The sequence below is a fragment of the Myxocyprinus asiaticus genome, chromosome 47 (genome assembly GCF_019703515.2).
Source record: "Myxocyprinus asiaticus isolate MX2 ecotype Aquarium Trade chromosome 47, UBuf_Myxa_2, whole genome shotgun sequence".
NCBI lineage: Eukaryota > Metazoa > Chordata > Actinopteri > Cypriniformes > Catostomidae > Myxocyprinus > Myxocyprinus asiaticus.
The window spans coordinates 901,389-917,758 of NC_059390.1; the positions used below are offsets into that span (position 1 = coordinate 901,389).

General features: G+C 38.8%; 1 protein-coding gene across 1 annotated transcript in view; it reads left to right on the forward strand.

The window, feature by feature from the left end:
• Positions 1-14,830, forward strand: part of LOC127436422 (leucine-rich repeats and immunoglobulin-like domains protein 3) — a 33,886-nt gene extending 19,056 nt beyond the window's left edge. Inside the window, exons 5-19 of the mRNA XM_051690546.1 lie at positions 815-958; positions 1,041-1,184; positions 2,430-2,573; positions 2,665-2,808; positions 3,368-3,448; positions 3,594-3,665; positions 3,758-3,829; positions 4,759-4,922; positions 6,585-6,914; positions 7,752-8,033; positions 8,226-8,693; positions 12,162-12,314; positions 12,415-12,555; positions 12,636-12,845; positions 12,958-14,830. Of these exons, the coding sequence (XP_051546506.1) occupies positions 815-958; positions 1,041-1,184; positions 2,430-2,573; positions 2,665-2,808; positions 3,368-3,448; positions 3,594-3,665; positions 3,758-3,829; positions 4,759-4,922; positions 6,585-6,914; positions 7,752-8,033; positions 8,226-8,693; positions 12,162-12,314; positions 12,415-12,555; positions 12,636-12,845; positions 12,958-13,163 (2,755 nt within the window). The 3' untranslated portion in view covers positions 13,164-14,830. The remainder of the gene's footprint in view (positions 1-814; positions 959-1,040; positions 1,185-2,429; positions 2,574-2,664; positions 2,809-3,367; positions 3,449-3,593; positions 3,666-3,757; positions 3,830-4,758; positions 4,923-6,584; positions 6,915-7,751; positions 8,034-8,225; positions 8,694-12,161; positions 12,315-12,414; positions 12,556-12,635; positions 12,846-12,957) is intronic.
• The last annotated feature ends 1,540 nt before the right edge of the window (positions 14,831-16,370 follow it).

Sequence of the window (16,370 nt, forward strand, 5' to 3'; positions counted from 1 at the left end):
TGGCCGATTCTAGACAGGAAGGTGGCCATTGGCCGATATAATCCCTATATATATATATATATATATATATATATATATATATATATATAGTATACACAGTTATACAATTGAATGACAACAAAAATGCTTGAAATAATGTTTTTCATTTCACACAGTATTTACGCAACATTGTGTTAATAGATTTTGGAGCTGATACAAGGGAACAGCACTTCTGATAGTTGGTCAAGCGGGCAGTGTTCTCAAAATGGCCAAATATCAACTGATTAATCGGTCTATCTGATATATCAGTCTATCACTAAATTAAATGTTTATTTTTTACAGTATTTACTCAAATTGTACAGTTATCAGCAGATACCAATAATTTAAAAATGGGCAAAGATCATTCTGGCCGATATATCGGTTTATCATTCTGGCCGATATATCGGTTTATCATGTATCATTCTGGCCGATATATCGGTGTATCATTCTGGCCGATATATCGGTTTATCATTCTGGCCGATATATCAGTTTATCATTCTGGCCGATATATCAGTTTATCATTCTGGCCGATATATCGGTTTATCATGTATCATTCTGGCCGATATATCGGTTTATCATTCTGGCCGATATATCGGTTTATCATTTATCATTCTGGCCGATATATCGGTTTATCATGTATCATTCTGGCCGATATATCGGTGTATCATTCTGGCCGATATATCGGTTTATCATTCTGGCCGATATATCGGTTTATCATGTATCATTCTGGCCGATATATCAGTTTATCGGTTTAATTGTTTTAATTGTATTAACCGTCTCTCCTCTATATTCGTAGATTCATGAATAATAACCGTATTTCCACGCTGGAGCACGGCTGCTTCAGTAATCTGTCCAGCTCATTACTGGTGTTGAAACTCAACAAAAACCGTCTGAACTCCATCCCCGCCAAAATCTTCCAGCTCCCTCACCTGCAGCACCTGTAAGTGTCTGTCTGCCGTGTGATTTGTCAACATTCATGCCTGTCTCATCAGTGATTGGTCTCTGACTGCTGTGATTGGCAGGGAGTTGAGCAGGAACCGTGTGAGGCGTATCGAGGGTTTGACGTTTCACGGGCTGCACGGCCTCCGCTCTCTGAAGATCCAGAGGAACGGCATCACGCGACTGATGGACGGAGCGTTCTGGGGTCTCAGTAACATGGAGCTCCTGTGAGTGTGGATTACAATCAGTATAATCAGTGATGGACCTCATTTTAATTTTGGTGTAAATTTTTGTATGCATCTGTTCTTAAATTGTTGCATGGAATTTAATTTGACATGTTAACTCGAAAATAAATTTCTCAGAAATGTACACAGAAATTCATTCTGCATGTGTTTTATGATTCTAAATAGAAGAAACGAAATAATAAATGCTAGGGATGCACCGATCCGATACCTGGATTGGTATCTGCTCCGATACTGATGTTTTTAGACGGATCGGGTATCGGTCTGACGAGCCCAGTCCAAATCAGATACTGTGTGGTAGTCAGGGTCGTTACTATCAAGCTCCAAAAATGACATAAGAGCCATTAAAGTAGTCCATAAGACTCGTGCATTTTATTCAAAGCCACTTGAAGACATGCGATAGCTCTGTGAATTGCAAAAGGCTGTTTAATAAGTAAATATATATTATGCATGCGCAGCGCCAGCACGTTATTGAATGGCGTGGCTCTGATGACACACATACATAGCATGCGCAGGCTGGTGAGCGTTCCACACGAACAACATCTCAGATGTAGATGCTCAATAGTTCGGTTCGCTTATAACGTGCACTTAGAATGGCACTGGAGGAGCATTTCACCAGATTTTAAATAAGAAGCGAATTAAACTACTGTGAACTCGCCCACATACAGACACTTACAGGACTTCCTGGAGTGTTCCGACTGTCAAAATAAAAGCCCGAGTGTTTTAAAGTTAAAGGTGCATGACTAAAATTATATTACTAAAAAAAAAAACAACAACACTGGATTCGGATCTCTTTGGATCGGAAGAGAACAAGTGGTATTGGTGCATCCCTAATAAATGCTTGAAACTAATAAACAAAGGCATTTAAGAAGTTATGATGGTGTGTTCAGCAAAAAAGAGCATTCCAAACTCTAGTGAGCTGCCTCGCTGTCTACAAAGGCAGCTATCTTTTAAGGTCCCCAAATGGAACATAAGTGACTGATTTGGGACGCTCTTCATCATTCCAATAGAGACTGGTGTTAGCATGCTGCTAACTCAATAAGCTTCTCTAATAACCACAAGAAATTCGTAGCATAGCACTTTTGCTTGCTTATAGTTTCAAGTTAAAAATAAATTGATATGTTGTTCCTCTGGCTCTGTCTTGAACTTGACTGATTTCAGACATGTTTCCTGAGTACTCTTCTGCCTTCATTGCTCATGTTTGATGTTTCTGTGTGTGTGTGTGAGCAGGCAGTTGGAGTATAATAACCTGACGGAGGTGAGTAAGGGATGGCTGTACGGTCTCCTCACGCTGCAACAGCTGCATCTGTCACACAACACCATTAGTCGCATTAAACCCGATGCATGGGAGTTCTGCCAAAAGCTCGCTGAGCTGTGAGTCACTGTCTATTTCTCTGTTGTTTCCAATGTCAGTGAGGATTTTTGAACGTTTAACAGAACAATAATAGAATATTGTCTTCATCAGTGATGTGAGCTGGAATCGTTTGACTCGTCTGGACGAGGGCAGTTTCGTTGGACTCAGTGTTCTCGAGCAGCTTCATATCGGAAACAACCACATCAGTTTCATCGCTGACGGAGCGTTCAGAGGCCTGAGCAACCTACAGACACTGTGAGTTTCACATATACATCGCTAACAATCGCTACGTCACTGCTTTCAGCCCTGAAGTTCCTTTACAATGTCATCATTTATTTTCTCATGGCCATTTTTAAACTCCAGAACCTGTTATGTACATACAATGCAACATAGACGTTTTTTTTAGCATTTGTTGCTCTCAAGATCTGTTTACTGATGAGTCGGACGTTGCATGGGTTAACTGGGATTGCTTTTATATTTAGCGTAGTTTTACGGCAGTGTTTTTGTGTTGTGATGTCACTGCCGTTAGATTATTTTTTTATAAAGCTTGTATTGTATGTTTGGACACCACCAACAGTCCCTTATGTAGATCACATGTTTGAACCCTGCGTGTCTGTGTCAGATCAGTGTGTTGTGGTTTGCTCGCGTATGTTGCGGTGAGCTGAGACTCCACCCTTAAACAGAAACACATGGCAACCTGGCATGAGGGTCAATGCAGGTCAGAGGCGTTCAAGGGCGAGGGGAAGTTAGCGTCCCTCTTGCCCGACCTGGTGTGGATGTTAACAGTGTAGTTTCCTCTCCTCTCTCTGCGCAGAGATCTGAAGTATAATGAAATCTCGTGGACGATTGAGGACATGAACGGCCCTTTCTCTGCTCTCGACAACCTGAGGAAACTGTGAGTTTTGTTTTGGTAAACGTGATGCTTCATCTCATGAAAGTATGAAAGTATTGATGAATGTGCTGTACATGAGTTTAGTATCAGTGCAGTTTAGCATGAGTTTAGTATCCATTGAGAATGACTTACACGAGGTGTTCCTCAGGTTCCTGCAAGGCAATCGGATTCGATCGGTCACCAGGAAGTCCTTCACAGGTCTGGAGATGTTGGAGCAGCTGTGAGTGTCTTGTTCTGTCAGATCCAACATGGTTGTGGAAGATAAAGGTGGTGTGATTGTTTCTAAGCATCTTCTCTCTCTTCACATCACAGGGATTTGAGTAACAACGCCATCATGTCAGTACAGGCCAACGCTTTCTCACAGATGAAGAAACTCTTGGAGCTGTACGTATGAACTGCTTCAAACTCAAGTTAAACGATGTCGTCACAGCAGCAGCAGCGTTTAAAGCCACTTAAAAAAAGGTTCCCATGCTCACGGAAAACCTGGAAATATTTGGGAATTTTAACGAGATTTTCAGGTCTAGAATAGTAATAGAAATGAATAAAACATTAAAGGAATAGTTCACCCTAAAATGATAATTCTCTCATTATTTACCGTCTCAAACTCGTATGACTTTCTTCTGCAGAACACGAAGATATTTTGAAGAATGTTTCAGGTGTTTTTACCCATGCAATGTAAGTCTGTGGGGTCCAAAACTTGCATAAAGGTAATCCCTACGACTCCAGTGGTGTAATCCTTGTCTTCTGAAGTGATACGATCACCTTGGGTTAGAAACAAAGCAAAAGTTCAGTCCTGATCGAGCAAATAGCTTCACTTCCATTCAGCTCTCTTACACAGGTTCATGAGAGAAACTAATTTAGTCATCCTAAAACTTAACGCATGCACGTTTGCGTGTTCTTCCGAGAATTTCTGGTTGTATTGCGCACGTGTCAGTTCTCACGTAAACATGCATCATGCGCAAGGACGCATGAAGGATTATCATTTTTGGGTGAACCTTGTTTCTTTAAAGTCACGGAAAGGACATGGAACCTCATTTCCTAGTTATGCTAAAAAAAAAAAAAAGACATCAAGAATAAAAAAATCCATATCCAGAAATCACAGATGACTGTGAGTAGGACATAAATCAGAAGGTGTGGGAACTCCTTTAAAATAAATGACTAAACTCGCACTGTTATTCAGAATTGTTTGTCAGTTGATAGTAGATAAACCTCATGACGTTCCTCATGAGTCTGTTTCCTGCTCTTCCTCTTTTGGGTGATAATTCTGTACTCGCCCATAACTGTGTTTCCTGTGTCCCGTCACGGCCTGTCAGGCACCTGAACACGTCCAGTCTGCTGTGTGACTGCCAGCTCAAGTGGTTTTCTCCGTGGGTGGCAGAACATGAGTTTATTCCTCTGGTGAATGCCAGCTGCGCTCATCCACATCTGCTGAAGGGCAAAAGCGTTTTTACCGTCGCTCAGGACGAGTTTGTGTGCGGTGAGTCGAGTGAGACGTGTTTCAGCTCTCTCTCATTATGTCTCTTATTGTCTCTTTATGCATTTGTGATTGAATATCTTACACAGAACCATAAACGAGTTTGTTGAAGCTGTTCAGAAGCTACGCAAATTATTTTAATTTTCATATTTTCCGTCAAAATTATTGTGCGTTTGACATAAAACTTTGAACTTTCATGGTTATTTGGTATTACTTGACTATGATACAGTTTCTGGTAAAGTGTCGCATAATTGTCATAGCGGAGGAATGATTTGTTGCTCTAAAATGGAAGAAAAATAAAACTAATACTGAAATAATAAAACTGACCTGAAATTGAAAACTACTTGAAACTTAAATAAAAAAATCTAACTAAAACCAAACTGAACAAAACAAATTGAAAACTAAATTTTATTTGAAATTTAAAACTAACTAAAACGAAACCGAAAAAAACAGAAATTAAAACTAAAACGAAACTGAAAAGAATCTGTAATTGAAAACTAACCAACACTAAAATGTAACTGAAAACTAATCAAACAAAACTTCAATTTAAAAAACTAACTAAAACAAAACAAAATGAAAACTAAAATTGAAACCAACTAAAACTAAGCTCAAATTTAAATCTGAATTTGATTAAAATTGAAAACGAACAAAAATGAAACTGAAAAGAAACCGAAATTAAAATTAAAACGTAACTGAATTGTAATTGAAAACTAACCAAACAAAACTTCCATTTAAAAAAACTAACTAAAACAAATTAAAACTAAAATTGAAAACTAACTAAAACTAAGCTCAAATTTAAACCTAAATGAAAATGAAACTGAAAACTGAAACGAAACCAATTGAAAACTGAATTTGATTAAAATTTAAAATTAATTAAAATGAAACTGAAAAGAAACTGTAATTGAAAACTAACCAAAACTAAAATCAAACTGAAAACTAGCCAAAACTAATTTTTTATTGGAAAAACTAAAATGAAAAAAATATATATATAATAATAATAATAATAATAATAAAAATAAAAACTGAAACAAAACTCACATTTCAATCTAAAAGAAACAGAAATTAAAACTAAAACAAAACTGAAAAGAATCTGTAATTGAAAACTAACCAAAACTAAAATGTAACTGAAAACTAACCAAACAAAACTTCAATTTAAAAAACTAAAACAAAACAAATTAAAACTAACTAAAACTAAGCTCAAATTTAAACCTAAATGAAATTGAAAGCTAAAACGAAACCAATTAAAAACTGAAACTGAAATTGGAAACTGAATTTGATTAAAATTGAAAACAAAATTAAACTAAAATTGAAAACTAACTAAAACGAAGCTCAAATTTAAACCTAAATGAAACTGAGAACTGAATTTGATAAAAAATTGAAAACTAATTAAAATGAAACTGAAAAGAAACTGTAATTGAAAACTAACCAAAACTAAAATCAAACTGAAAACTAGCCAAAACAAAATTTTTATTTGAAAACAAACTAAAATGAAACAAATAAAAAAAATAATAATAATAATTAAAAAACAAACAAAACTGAAACAAAACTCACATTTCAATCTAAATGAAACTGAAATTGAAAACTAAAAATAAACTGAAATGAAACTAAAATGTAATGGTTTAGTCATAGTGTGAATGTTTTTTTTTTTTATTGTTTGTTTTGCAGATGATTTCCCTAAACCTCAGATCACCGTTCAGCCCGAGACACAATCCGCAATCAAAGGCACAAACGTGACGTTTGTTTGTTCGGCTGCAAGCTCTAGCGACTCTCCGATGACCTTCGCCTGGAAGAAAGACAACGAGGTGTTGAATGATGCAGAGATTCACAATCAGGCTCACCTGAGGTCACAGGCAGGAGAGGTCAGCGAGGTCACGGAATACACCACCACACTGCAGCTCCGTAACGTAGAGTTCACTAGTGAGGGCAAATATCAGTGCGTCATCTCCAATCACTTCGGATCATCGTACTCCACCAAAGCCAAACTCACCGTCAATAGTAAGTGTTCAACTGAAGCCCCAAGCCAAAACATTTCTATTCCAGTTGTCTTTACGGTCTTGGGATATTCCACAACAACCTACCATATTTTTATTGTTTCATGTTCTGCTATTTAAATATGAAGTTTGAAGTCCTGCATATTTTCTAGTGATATTCCAAAATTGAAATTCTTCGCCACTGGATAAAAAAATATGTGTGTGTGTGTGGGGGGGGATAACTCCATTTTTATATAATATATATATATATATATATATATATATATATCTCTCCTTCATTTACATTAAAACCTATTAAACCTGGATTTTCGGGGGCCTGGTTAGCTCAACGAGTATTGACGCTGACTACCACCCCTGGAGTCGCGAGTTTGAATCCAGAGTGACTCCAGTCAGGACTCCTATGCAACCAGATTGGCCCGGTTGCTAGGGAGGGTAGAGTCACATGGGGTAACCACCTCGTGGTCGCTATAATGTGGTTCTCGCTCTCGGTGGGGCGCGTGGTGAGTTGTGCATGGATGCCGCGGAGAATAGCGTGAAGCCTCCACATGCGCTACGTCTCCACGGTAACTCAGTCAACAAGCCACGTGATAAGATGCGCAGATTGACGGTCTCAGACGCGGAGGCAACTGAGATTCGTCCTCCGCCACCCGGATTGAGTCACTACGCCACCACGAGGAAATTGGGGAGAAAAGGAGAGAAAAAAAAAAAGGGATTTGCTTCTAATTATTTCTCCAAAGATTTTACGCCTCATTTTTGGTGGCCAAAATTTCTTTACATCCCTAATATTTTGATATTTTGGCAAAAATGATATTCATCCTTCATTCCTTGTTTTTTCTCCCAGTGCTGCCGTACTTTACAAAAATGCCGATGGATCTGACAATCCGCGCGGGAGCTACGGCGCGACTGGAGTGTGCCGCGAGTGGACATCCATCGCCTCAGATCGCTTGGCAGAAAGACGGCGGAACAGATTTCCCAGCGGCTCGTGAGCGACGGATGCATGTCATGCCAAAAGACGACGTGTTTTTCATTGTAGACGTTAAAACGGAGGACATTGGCGTATACAGCTGTACAGCTCAAAACACAGCCGGGGCGATATCTGCTAATGCTACGCTAACTGTGTTAGGTAAGCTCATGCTATGCTAAACTTGGCGCTAAGATGCAATATATGTTCATCGTTAGAATTTGATAGAAATTTCCAATAGAAGACAGATATGGCTGATTCCTGGTTTGCAGTTCCAGCTTTTAAAAAAACGAATATGCTTGTGTATATTAATGAGTTTGAGCTTAGCTGTCAAACATGCTTTTTCTCCTGCAGAAACTCCGTCTTTCTTGCGTCCGCTGATGGATCGTACAGTAGTCAAAGGTGAGACGGCAGTGTTGCAGTGTATCGCGGGTGGCAGTCCTCCTCCGCGACTCAACTGGACTAAAGATGCTAACCCGCTCGTCGTCACGGAGCGACACTTCTTCGCTGCAGGAAACCAGCTGCTCATCATCGTAGACGCCACAGAGGGAGATGCCGGGACGTACACTTGCGAGATGTCCAACCCACTGGGCACAGAACGTGGGAACGTCCGTCTGGCCATCCTGCCCAATCCCAACTGTGACTCAGGTCCGGCTGGGGGCGGAGCTCTGGGGTCACGCTCGGGCGAAGACGATGACTGGACAACAGTGGGCATCGTGATCATTGCTGTGGTGTGTTGTGTGGTGGGCACGTCTCTCGTGTGGGTCGTCATCATATATCACACACGCAGACGCAACGAAGACTGCAGCGTCACCAACACAGGTCAGTCACTCGTAGCGATCTATAGAATATCCAGCGAGAACAGCAACTGCGTTGATGCTCAAACAGATTCTCATAATTATATCTGCCACTTTCCATGAGCAAGTTACAATAATAATGATCAAATAAACAACACATTTAACTTATGGGAAATATACGTTTATTGGGTCATTGGCAAATAAAGTTGTATGAGGTGTTGAAAAATAAGAAATCTTTTAAAAATCTAGTTTAAAACAATTGTCAAGTTCTTAGAAATGTAATCTTTGTGTCCAGTTTGTGTCCAAACATTTATAACATTTTCTACTGTAGATATATATAGTTGAAGTCAGAAGTTTATATACACCTTAGCCAAATACATTTAAACTCACAATTCCTGACATTTAATCATAGAAAACATTCCCTGTTTTAGGTCAGTTAAGATCACTACTTTATTTTAAGAATGTGAAATATCGGAATAATAGTAGAGAGAATTATTTATTTCAGCTTTTATTTCTTTCATCACATTCCCAGTGGGTCAGAAGTTTACATACACTTTGTTAGTATTTGGTAGCATTACCTTTAAATTGTTTAACTTGGGTCAGATGTTTTGGGTATCCTTCCACAAGCTTCTCACAATAAGCTGCTGGAATTCTGTCCCATTCCTCCAGACAGAACTGGTGTAACTGAGTCAGGTTTGTAGGCCTCCTCAGATTGAGGTCAGGGCTTTGTGATGGCCACTCCAATACCTTGACTTTGTTGTCCTTAAGCCATTTTGCCACAACTTTGGAGGTATGTTTGGGGTCATTGTCCATTTGGAAGACCCATTTGCGACCGAGCTTTAACTTCCTGTCTGATGTCTTGAGATGTTGCTTCAATATATCCACATAATTTTCCTTCCTCATGATGCTATCTATTTTGTGAAGTGCACCAGTCCCTCCTGCAGCAAAGCACCCCCACAACATGATGCTGCCACCCCCATGCTTCACGGTTGGGATGGTGTTCTTCGGCTTGCAAGCCTCACCCTTTTTCCACCATACATAACGATGGTCATTATGGCCAAACAGTTCGATTTTTGTTTCATTAGACCAGAGGACATTTCTCCAAAAAGTAAGATCTTTGTCCCCATGTGCACTTGCAATCTGTAGTCTGGCTTTTTTATGGTGGTTTTGGAGCAGTGGCTTCTTCCTTGCTGAGCAGCCTTTCAGGTTATGTTGATATAGGACTCGTTTTGCTGTGGATATAGATACTTGTCTACCTGTTTCCTCCAGCATCTTCACAAGGTCCTTTGCTGTTGTTCTGGGATTGATTTGCACTTTTCACACCAAATTACGTTCATCTCTAGGAGACAGAATGCATCTCCTTCCTGAGCGGTATGATGGCTGTGTGGTCCCATGGTGTTTATACTTGCGTACTATTGTTTGTACAGATGAACGTGGTACCTTCAGGTGTTTGGAAATTGCTCCCAAGGATGAATCAGACTTGTGGAGGTCCACAATTTTTTTCTGAGGTCTTGGCTGATTTCTTTTAATTTTCCCATGATGTCAAGCAAAGAGGCACGTAGACAATAAAAAATGTAATTGTCGAATAGTCGTTTGATGTTATTTTACGTAACCTGAGATCACATTAAACTCTAATGATGACGCGTGAGAGCAGCACTGCAGTTCACGACTGACGGAAGAGAGGAAGAATTACACAGATCACAGATGCACTTTAAACTTTCCAAACAGCTTCAGCTGATGTACATCACAAAGTATGAGGGAATTATAAAAATACAAAAGTAAATACAGAAGCATTCTCGTTGTGGAATAAGTGGAGCCGGAGCTCTTTAAAGGAAACACCCCAGCGTTACATCTTTAATGCAGTTACATCTTTAATGCGTTACATCTTTAATGCAGTTATATTTAATGCGTTACATCTTTAATGCAGTTATATTTAATGCGTTACATCTTTAATGCAGTTATATTTAATGCGTTACATCTTTAAAGCGGTTATATTTAATGCGTTACATCTTTAATGCGGTTATATTTAATGCGTTACATCTTTAATGCAGTTATATTTAATGCGTTACATCTTTAAAGCGGTTATATTTAATGCGTTACATCTTTAAAGCGGTTATATTTAATGCGTTACATCTTTAATGCGGTTATATTTAATGCGTTACGTCTTTAATGCGGTTATCTTTAATGCGTTACGTCTTTAATGCGTTACGTCTTTAATGCGTTACGTCTTTAATGCGGTTATATTTAATGCGGTTATATTTAATGCGTTACGTCTTTAATGCGGTTATATTTAATGCGTTACATCTTTAATGCGGTTATATTTAATGCGGTACATCTTTAATGCGGTTATATTTAATGCGTTACATCTTTAATGCGGTTATATTTAATGCGTTACATCTTTAATGCGGTTATATTTAATGCGGTACATCTTTAGTACGGTTATATTTAATGCGTTACATCTTTAATACGGTTATATTTAATGCGTTACATCTTTAATGCAGTTATATTTACACCATTATATATACGCAATAAAATATCTAAAAATCCTTTAATAAAGATGCATTGACCTGAGAAGCAGCATATAAGATATTTAGACTTGCTTTTAGAGAATAGATCTTGAATATAAGTATATTTAGTCTTTACTGCACTCGCAGAAGTATAACCAAGTGAAAAAACACACTTATATTTAAATTACATTCTCTTAAAGCACATCTAAATATCTTGTTACTTAAGTAAATTTATCTTAAAGATTTAAAGAAGTAATTTGTTTTTACTGAAGTAAACTTAAAAGTATTTTTTTTTTAATTCAGTGAATGTCATTTAGAGGTATTTATAAAAGATGATTTTGTCCTCTTTATTGTTAGTAAGCACGTTTAATACGTCCTTTATAGTTGAGGCACGAGCTGAATAATCGGTTAAGAGCTAATGATTAATCGGTGGAATAATCGCCAAATAATCGTTAGATTAATCGATTATCAAAATAATCGTTAGATGCAGCCCTATTTTTCAAGGTTAAAAACATTTTATATATATTAATATTTTTTTATTTTATTTTTTTTTAGTCAAAAATAGCAAGAAGTTTTCTTTGGGTTACATCACATGACCTGAACAAAATGTGCCTTTTCATAAAAATGTCAAAATATCAGAATTTCTTTTTTAACTTCTCTTCCTAAAAGGCTCCTCTGTTTTATTGTTTTGTCAACATAAACAACAAAATGGTTACACCACATGACTTTTATTTGGTGGACAAAAGTGTTTTTAAATATTACTTGTGTTTTAAAACAAATAAATAATAAAAGATTATTCTGCACTACTCATGCCAACATTTCTGTCTCCAGACAGTAACACCACATGACATTTTTTACTTTAAGCCCCAGAAAAAATATCAACATTACATTAAACTCGGAAATTGATTGATTCATTGTATTTTGTTTTATTAATTTATTTTAATTAGATGAATGTTAGTAATTGTGTTTCTCTCTCGTATGTGTAGATGAGACGAATCTTCCAGCGGACATCCCGAGCTACCTCTCGTCTCAGGGCACTCTAGCCGAGCGTCAGGATGTTTATATTCCGTCAGAGAACGGCAGCAGTCATCAGTATATCAGCTCATCCATGGGAGGATTTTACATGCCTCCTAAAGACAGTAAGATGAGCTCAAATCCCTCTAGATACATTGCTTTATCTTTATGCTTTATCCATTAATGTTGCGATTAATCACTAGATGTGTCATTTTATTCTTGCAGGTCTTTGTCATCTGGAAACAGGAAGTGAGGTGGACATGGAGGCAGCGATTGACCCTCTGTTGTGTCATTATCAAGGGCCGGTGGGATCTCTGCTGAGACGAGGAAACCGCTACAGTCCAGATTTTACGGATACATACACAGGTCAGTGAAACGCCATGATGACATCACATATTGACATCAGAACCTGTATGTGTGTGTTAAATGAGACTCGTCCTCCTCAGGCTGTCCGTCAGAGCAGCGCTTCGTGTGCAGAGACTCATACAGCACTTCCTCCAGGACGAGAGATCTGTACGCCTGCACCAGCGAGCCGTTTGATCACATGATGCAGCTGCCCGCCGCTGGACTTCACCTGCAGACAGACACTTCCTGTCCTGAGGACTGTGAGCGGGGAGAGTGTGTGCTGTCCAGAGGCTCCTCTGGCTCTTTTATGGGTGAGAATTCACTCGATATTCAGTGTAATAAAGGATGTCAAATGCAACCAGAAAAATCGTCCTCTCTGTTTTAATATGTGAGTAGAGGTTTGATCAGCATGTATGTCTTCAGGTACGTTTGGAAAAGCCCCGTGGAGGCCGCAGCAGGAGAGGAGCTCTCATAACGAGAATCCATACACTGACCTCCACACTGACTCGGACCTCGGAGGCGAGCACACAGGCCGCGCCACAGCAGACCCGGACGCTAGTGTGTATGAACAGCCCTTCGATAACAGCAGGACAATAGAGAGCTTTTTTGCATCGCAGCTGGTGTCTTAGTGCCACACGGGCGGCAGTCATGTGACTTTACAATCCGTTCCATTCCTTCAACACGAGAGCAACCAAAAACTCTATAAACGTTCTACCTCAGAAAGGAGCTTCGCCTGAATGTAAACAGAGACACACGTGGAATTGGAAACACAGAGACTGATCGAGAGAAACATTTGTACAAAAAATGAACATATACATTTTATACAAAATTATTATATTTTGTAAATTAACAGTGTAAATATTATTTTTGCTACTATTTTTCTTTAAAGGAACATTTCCGGGTTCAATACATGTTAATCTCAATCAGTGTGTGTTAATATGATTTTACTGTGATAAAATCACTTACTAACCGCATCTAACAATTTTACAACTTCGTTGCCATGGCGACATAATGCTTTAAACCCTCTAAAACCCTAAAATGATGATTTAAACAACTTTACAGCTCAAATAAACACGAGTTTTAACATAAGTATTAATGTAAGTGCTTTTATAAAATTATAAGCGTCACATTTCTGCCTTTTAAACCCTCCAAAAATTTACCCCATTGACTTCCATTGTAAGTGCCTCACTGCAGTGGAGTAGCCACTTTTTTTTATTAGAGATTATTCTTTGACTTAAATGTATATGTTCTGATTTGTGAAAGTGTGAAAGAACTGTTTGAATGTCATTTAAGGAAACTTTTGTAAAAAAATAAATAAATTGGACGAAAACTCGGCCCATCTATTTTTATTGAGGCCCACCCAAAAGTAAATTCCTGGCTACGCCCTTGCCTCATTGTAACAGATTTTTCCTTATTTTTTTTAAGAAGAGGGACGAGTTTGTGGTACTCAACATTATGCTACAAATTCTGTCGATTGAGCTTAACTTGTATTGAACCCGAAATGTTCCTTTAAAAAATACGCCTATTGTGTGCAGACCCGAGTCAAATATATGACTTTATGTAAACAAACAAATAAACATGCCAGTTTTTACGACCTCATCCGTTTACTAATGACAGAAAGAGACTAAAAATGAGCTTGTTTTTAATGTGTAAATTCTAGTTGATTTGTATTTGTTCTCACATCTCTGCCGTGGGGTTAAAATGCCCCTGGAACACGGTTTGATTCAGGTCTGTTTATAATGTTTATTCAGCTTCATGCTTTTGCCTTTTTGCATTGAATAAAGCAGCTATTTGCACAAACCAGCACACAATAAACACTCCCGTGAGCTGCTACAATGGAAAAATTGTGTCACTTATATCCACAAATCTGTCATGTGTGTTTGTGTTCGTGTTCAGACTCAAACAATAGATGTTCGGCTTTGGAAATTGCTAGTAGAGAAGTTCTTTGACTTGCCCTGGCGACCGATAGATTCTAAATGAAATAATTACACTGCAAATCTACAGTTAAGATGTTTTAATGTAGCAAACAGGCACGTGAATATATTAACAATCACAGGAAACAATGTATCACATGCTTCAGTATGATCTTTAGTGTAATAGTTGTCATGACAACGGCAAACTTTAAGGGTGCACGCCTGTGTTCCTGTGCTATTCAACTGTTTTTCTGTGTTGGACTTGCTGTGTGTGACCATGTATGTCATTTTTAAGACAAAAATAGTGCGTTTATAAATTGGTCAAATGTATTCCCTTCTGTTGCGCTCTGTCTAGCTTTGAGCCTAATAACTCAAGGTCGTCAGGGCCTGTGTGAGCTCTTCTCAACGGCATACATGAGAAGCAGCTCCAGGATCCACACCGCTGGAAGAGTCTGCCGTTTATTCAGGCTGTGACGTTCACTCTTGGTTCATCTTGTGTGTACGTGTCTTTGAACATGTTGTGCTGGGAAGCACCTGCAGTGTGGGCTTTTATCTCATGGGCTTTTTTTTGGGATTCAAGAACATCTAAACTCGCCCCTTTAGAGAGAGACTTCAGTTCATCTAGTGCCTCTGACATCTTAGACTGTTTTCAACTCGCTCTTTTGGGATGAAGAAGCATTTAAACAAAAAAGGTATAATGGGGCTAAAGGCACATAAAGGAACGTGCTTTTTTCTGGTCACAAAGTTTATCAAGATAAGGGGTAAAAGTCCCGCAGGAGGTTTATAGTGATAACGTGTAGATACCGGGGAATTAGTCAAAGGGCAAAATTTCTCAACTTACGGAAATACTTCTGAGAAAGCAAGATGCTTTTTTGAGTAACAAGTTAAGATATTTGTGCGGCAGAACTTGATTTTCTCCTAAGGATTGGATCCTATTCACAGACTGTGATGACCTGTTTTCGCCTTATTTAACAGCGTAAATCTCGCAAACTTTTTTTTATTTTTGCAGTTATTTTTTTCTCCCCAATTCCCAATGTGCTCTAAGTCCTCATGGTGGCGTAGTGACTCAATCCGGGTGGCGGAGGACGAATCTCAGTTGCCTCCGCGTCTGAGACCATCAGTCCGCACATTTTATCACATGACTTGTTGAGCGTGTTACCGTGGAGATATAGAGCGTTTGGAGGCTTCACGCTATTCTCCGCGGCATCCACGCATAACTCACCACATGCCCAACCGAGAGCGAGAACCACATTATAGTGACCACGAGGAGGTTAATCCATGTGACTCTACCCTCCCTAGCAACTGGGCCAATTTGGTTGCTTAGGAGACCTGGCTGGAGTCACTCAGCACGCCCTGGACTCAAACTCGCGACTCCAGGTGTGATAGTCTGCGTCAATACTCACTGAGATACCCAGACCCCCCTGGAGTTACTTTTTCTAATATAACTGCTGAGTGACAGTGAATGTGCCATCTTCTCTCTTCTGACTGTCGTGATCCGTCACTCTATTTTTTTCTTCATTTGGAAAGTTGCGGACAGATAAGTGACTTGGGTGGCTCGATTATGACAAAAATAGTAATTGTAATTGCGGCAGTAATTGCAATCTCAATTTTTTTCTATTAATTGTGCAGCCCTAAAAGTGACGTTTTTCCTTTAATGTTGGAGCAAATGGATAAGCAAATATTATATTTGCCGTGTTCTCCCATTCACCACTATCGAAGTTTTGGTGCGTTCAAGTCCTCCTGGGAAGTTCGCACTAGCGATGTCAGAAATCATAAATGTGAATAGAGTAATTAATGCTTTATCTTTTTTGATCAAACTAGTGCTGCCACATATAATGATGGGAGATATAGTTTTGTTGCAAATGCTTGTCGCTGCATGAGACTTTTTTTCATTGTTATTTTCAAGTTTCACCACTATTCTTC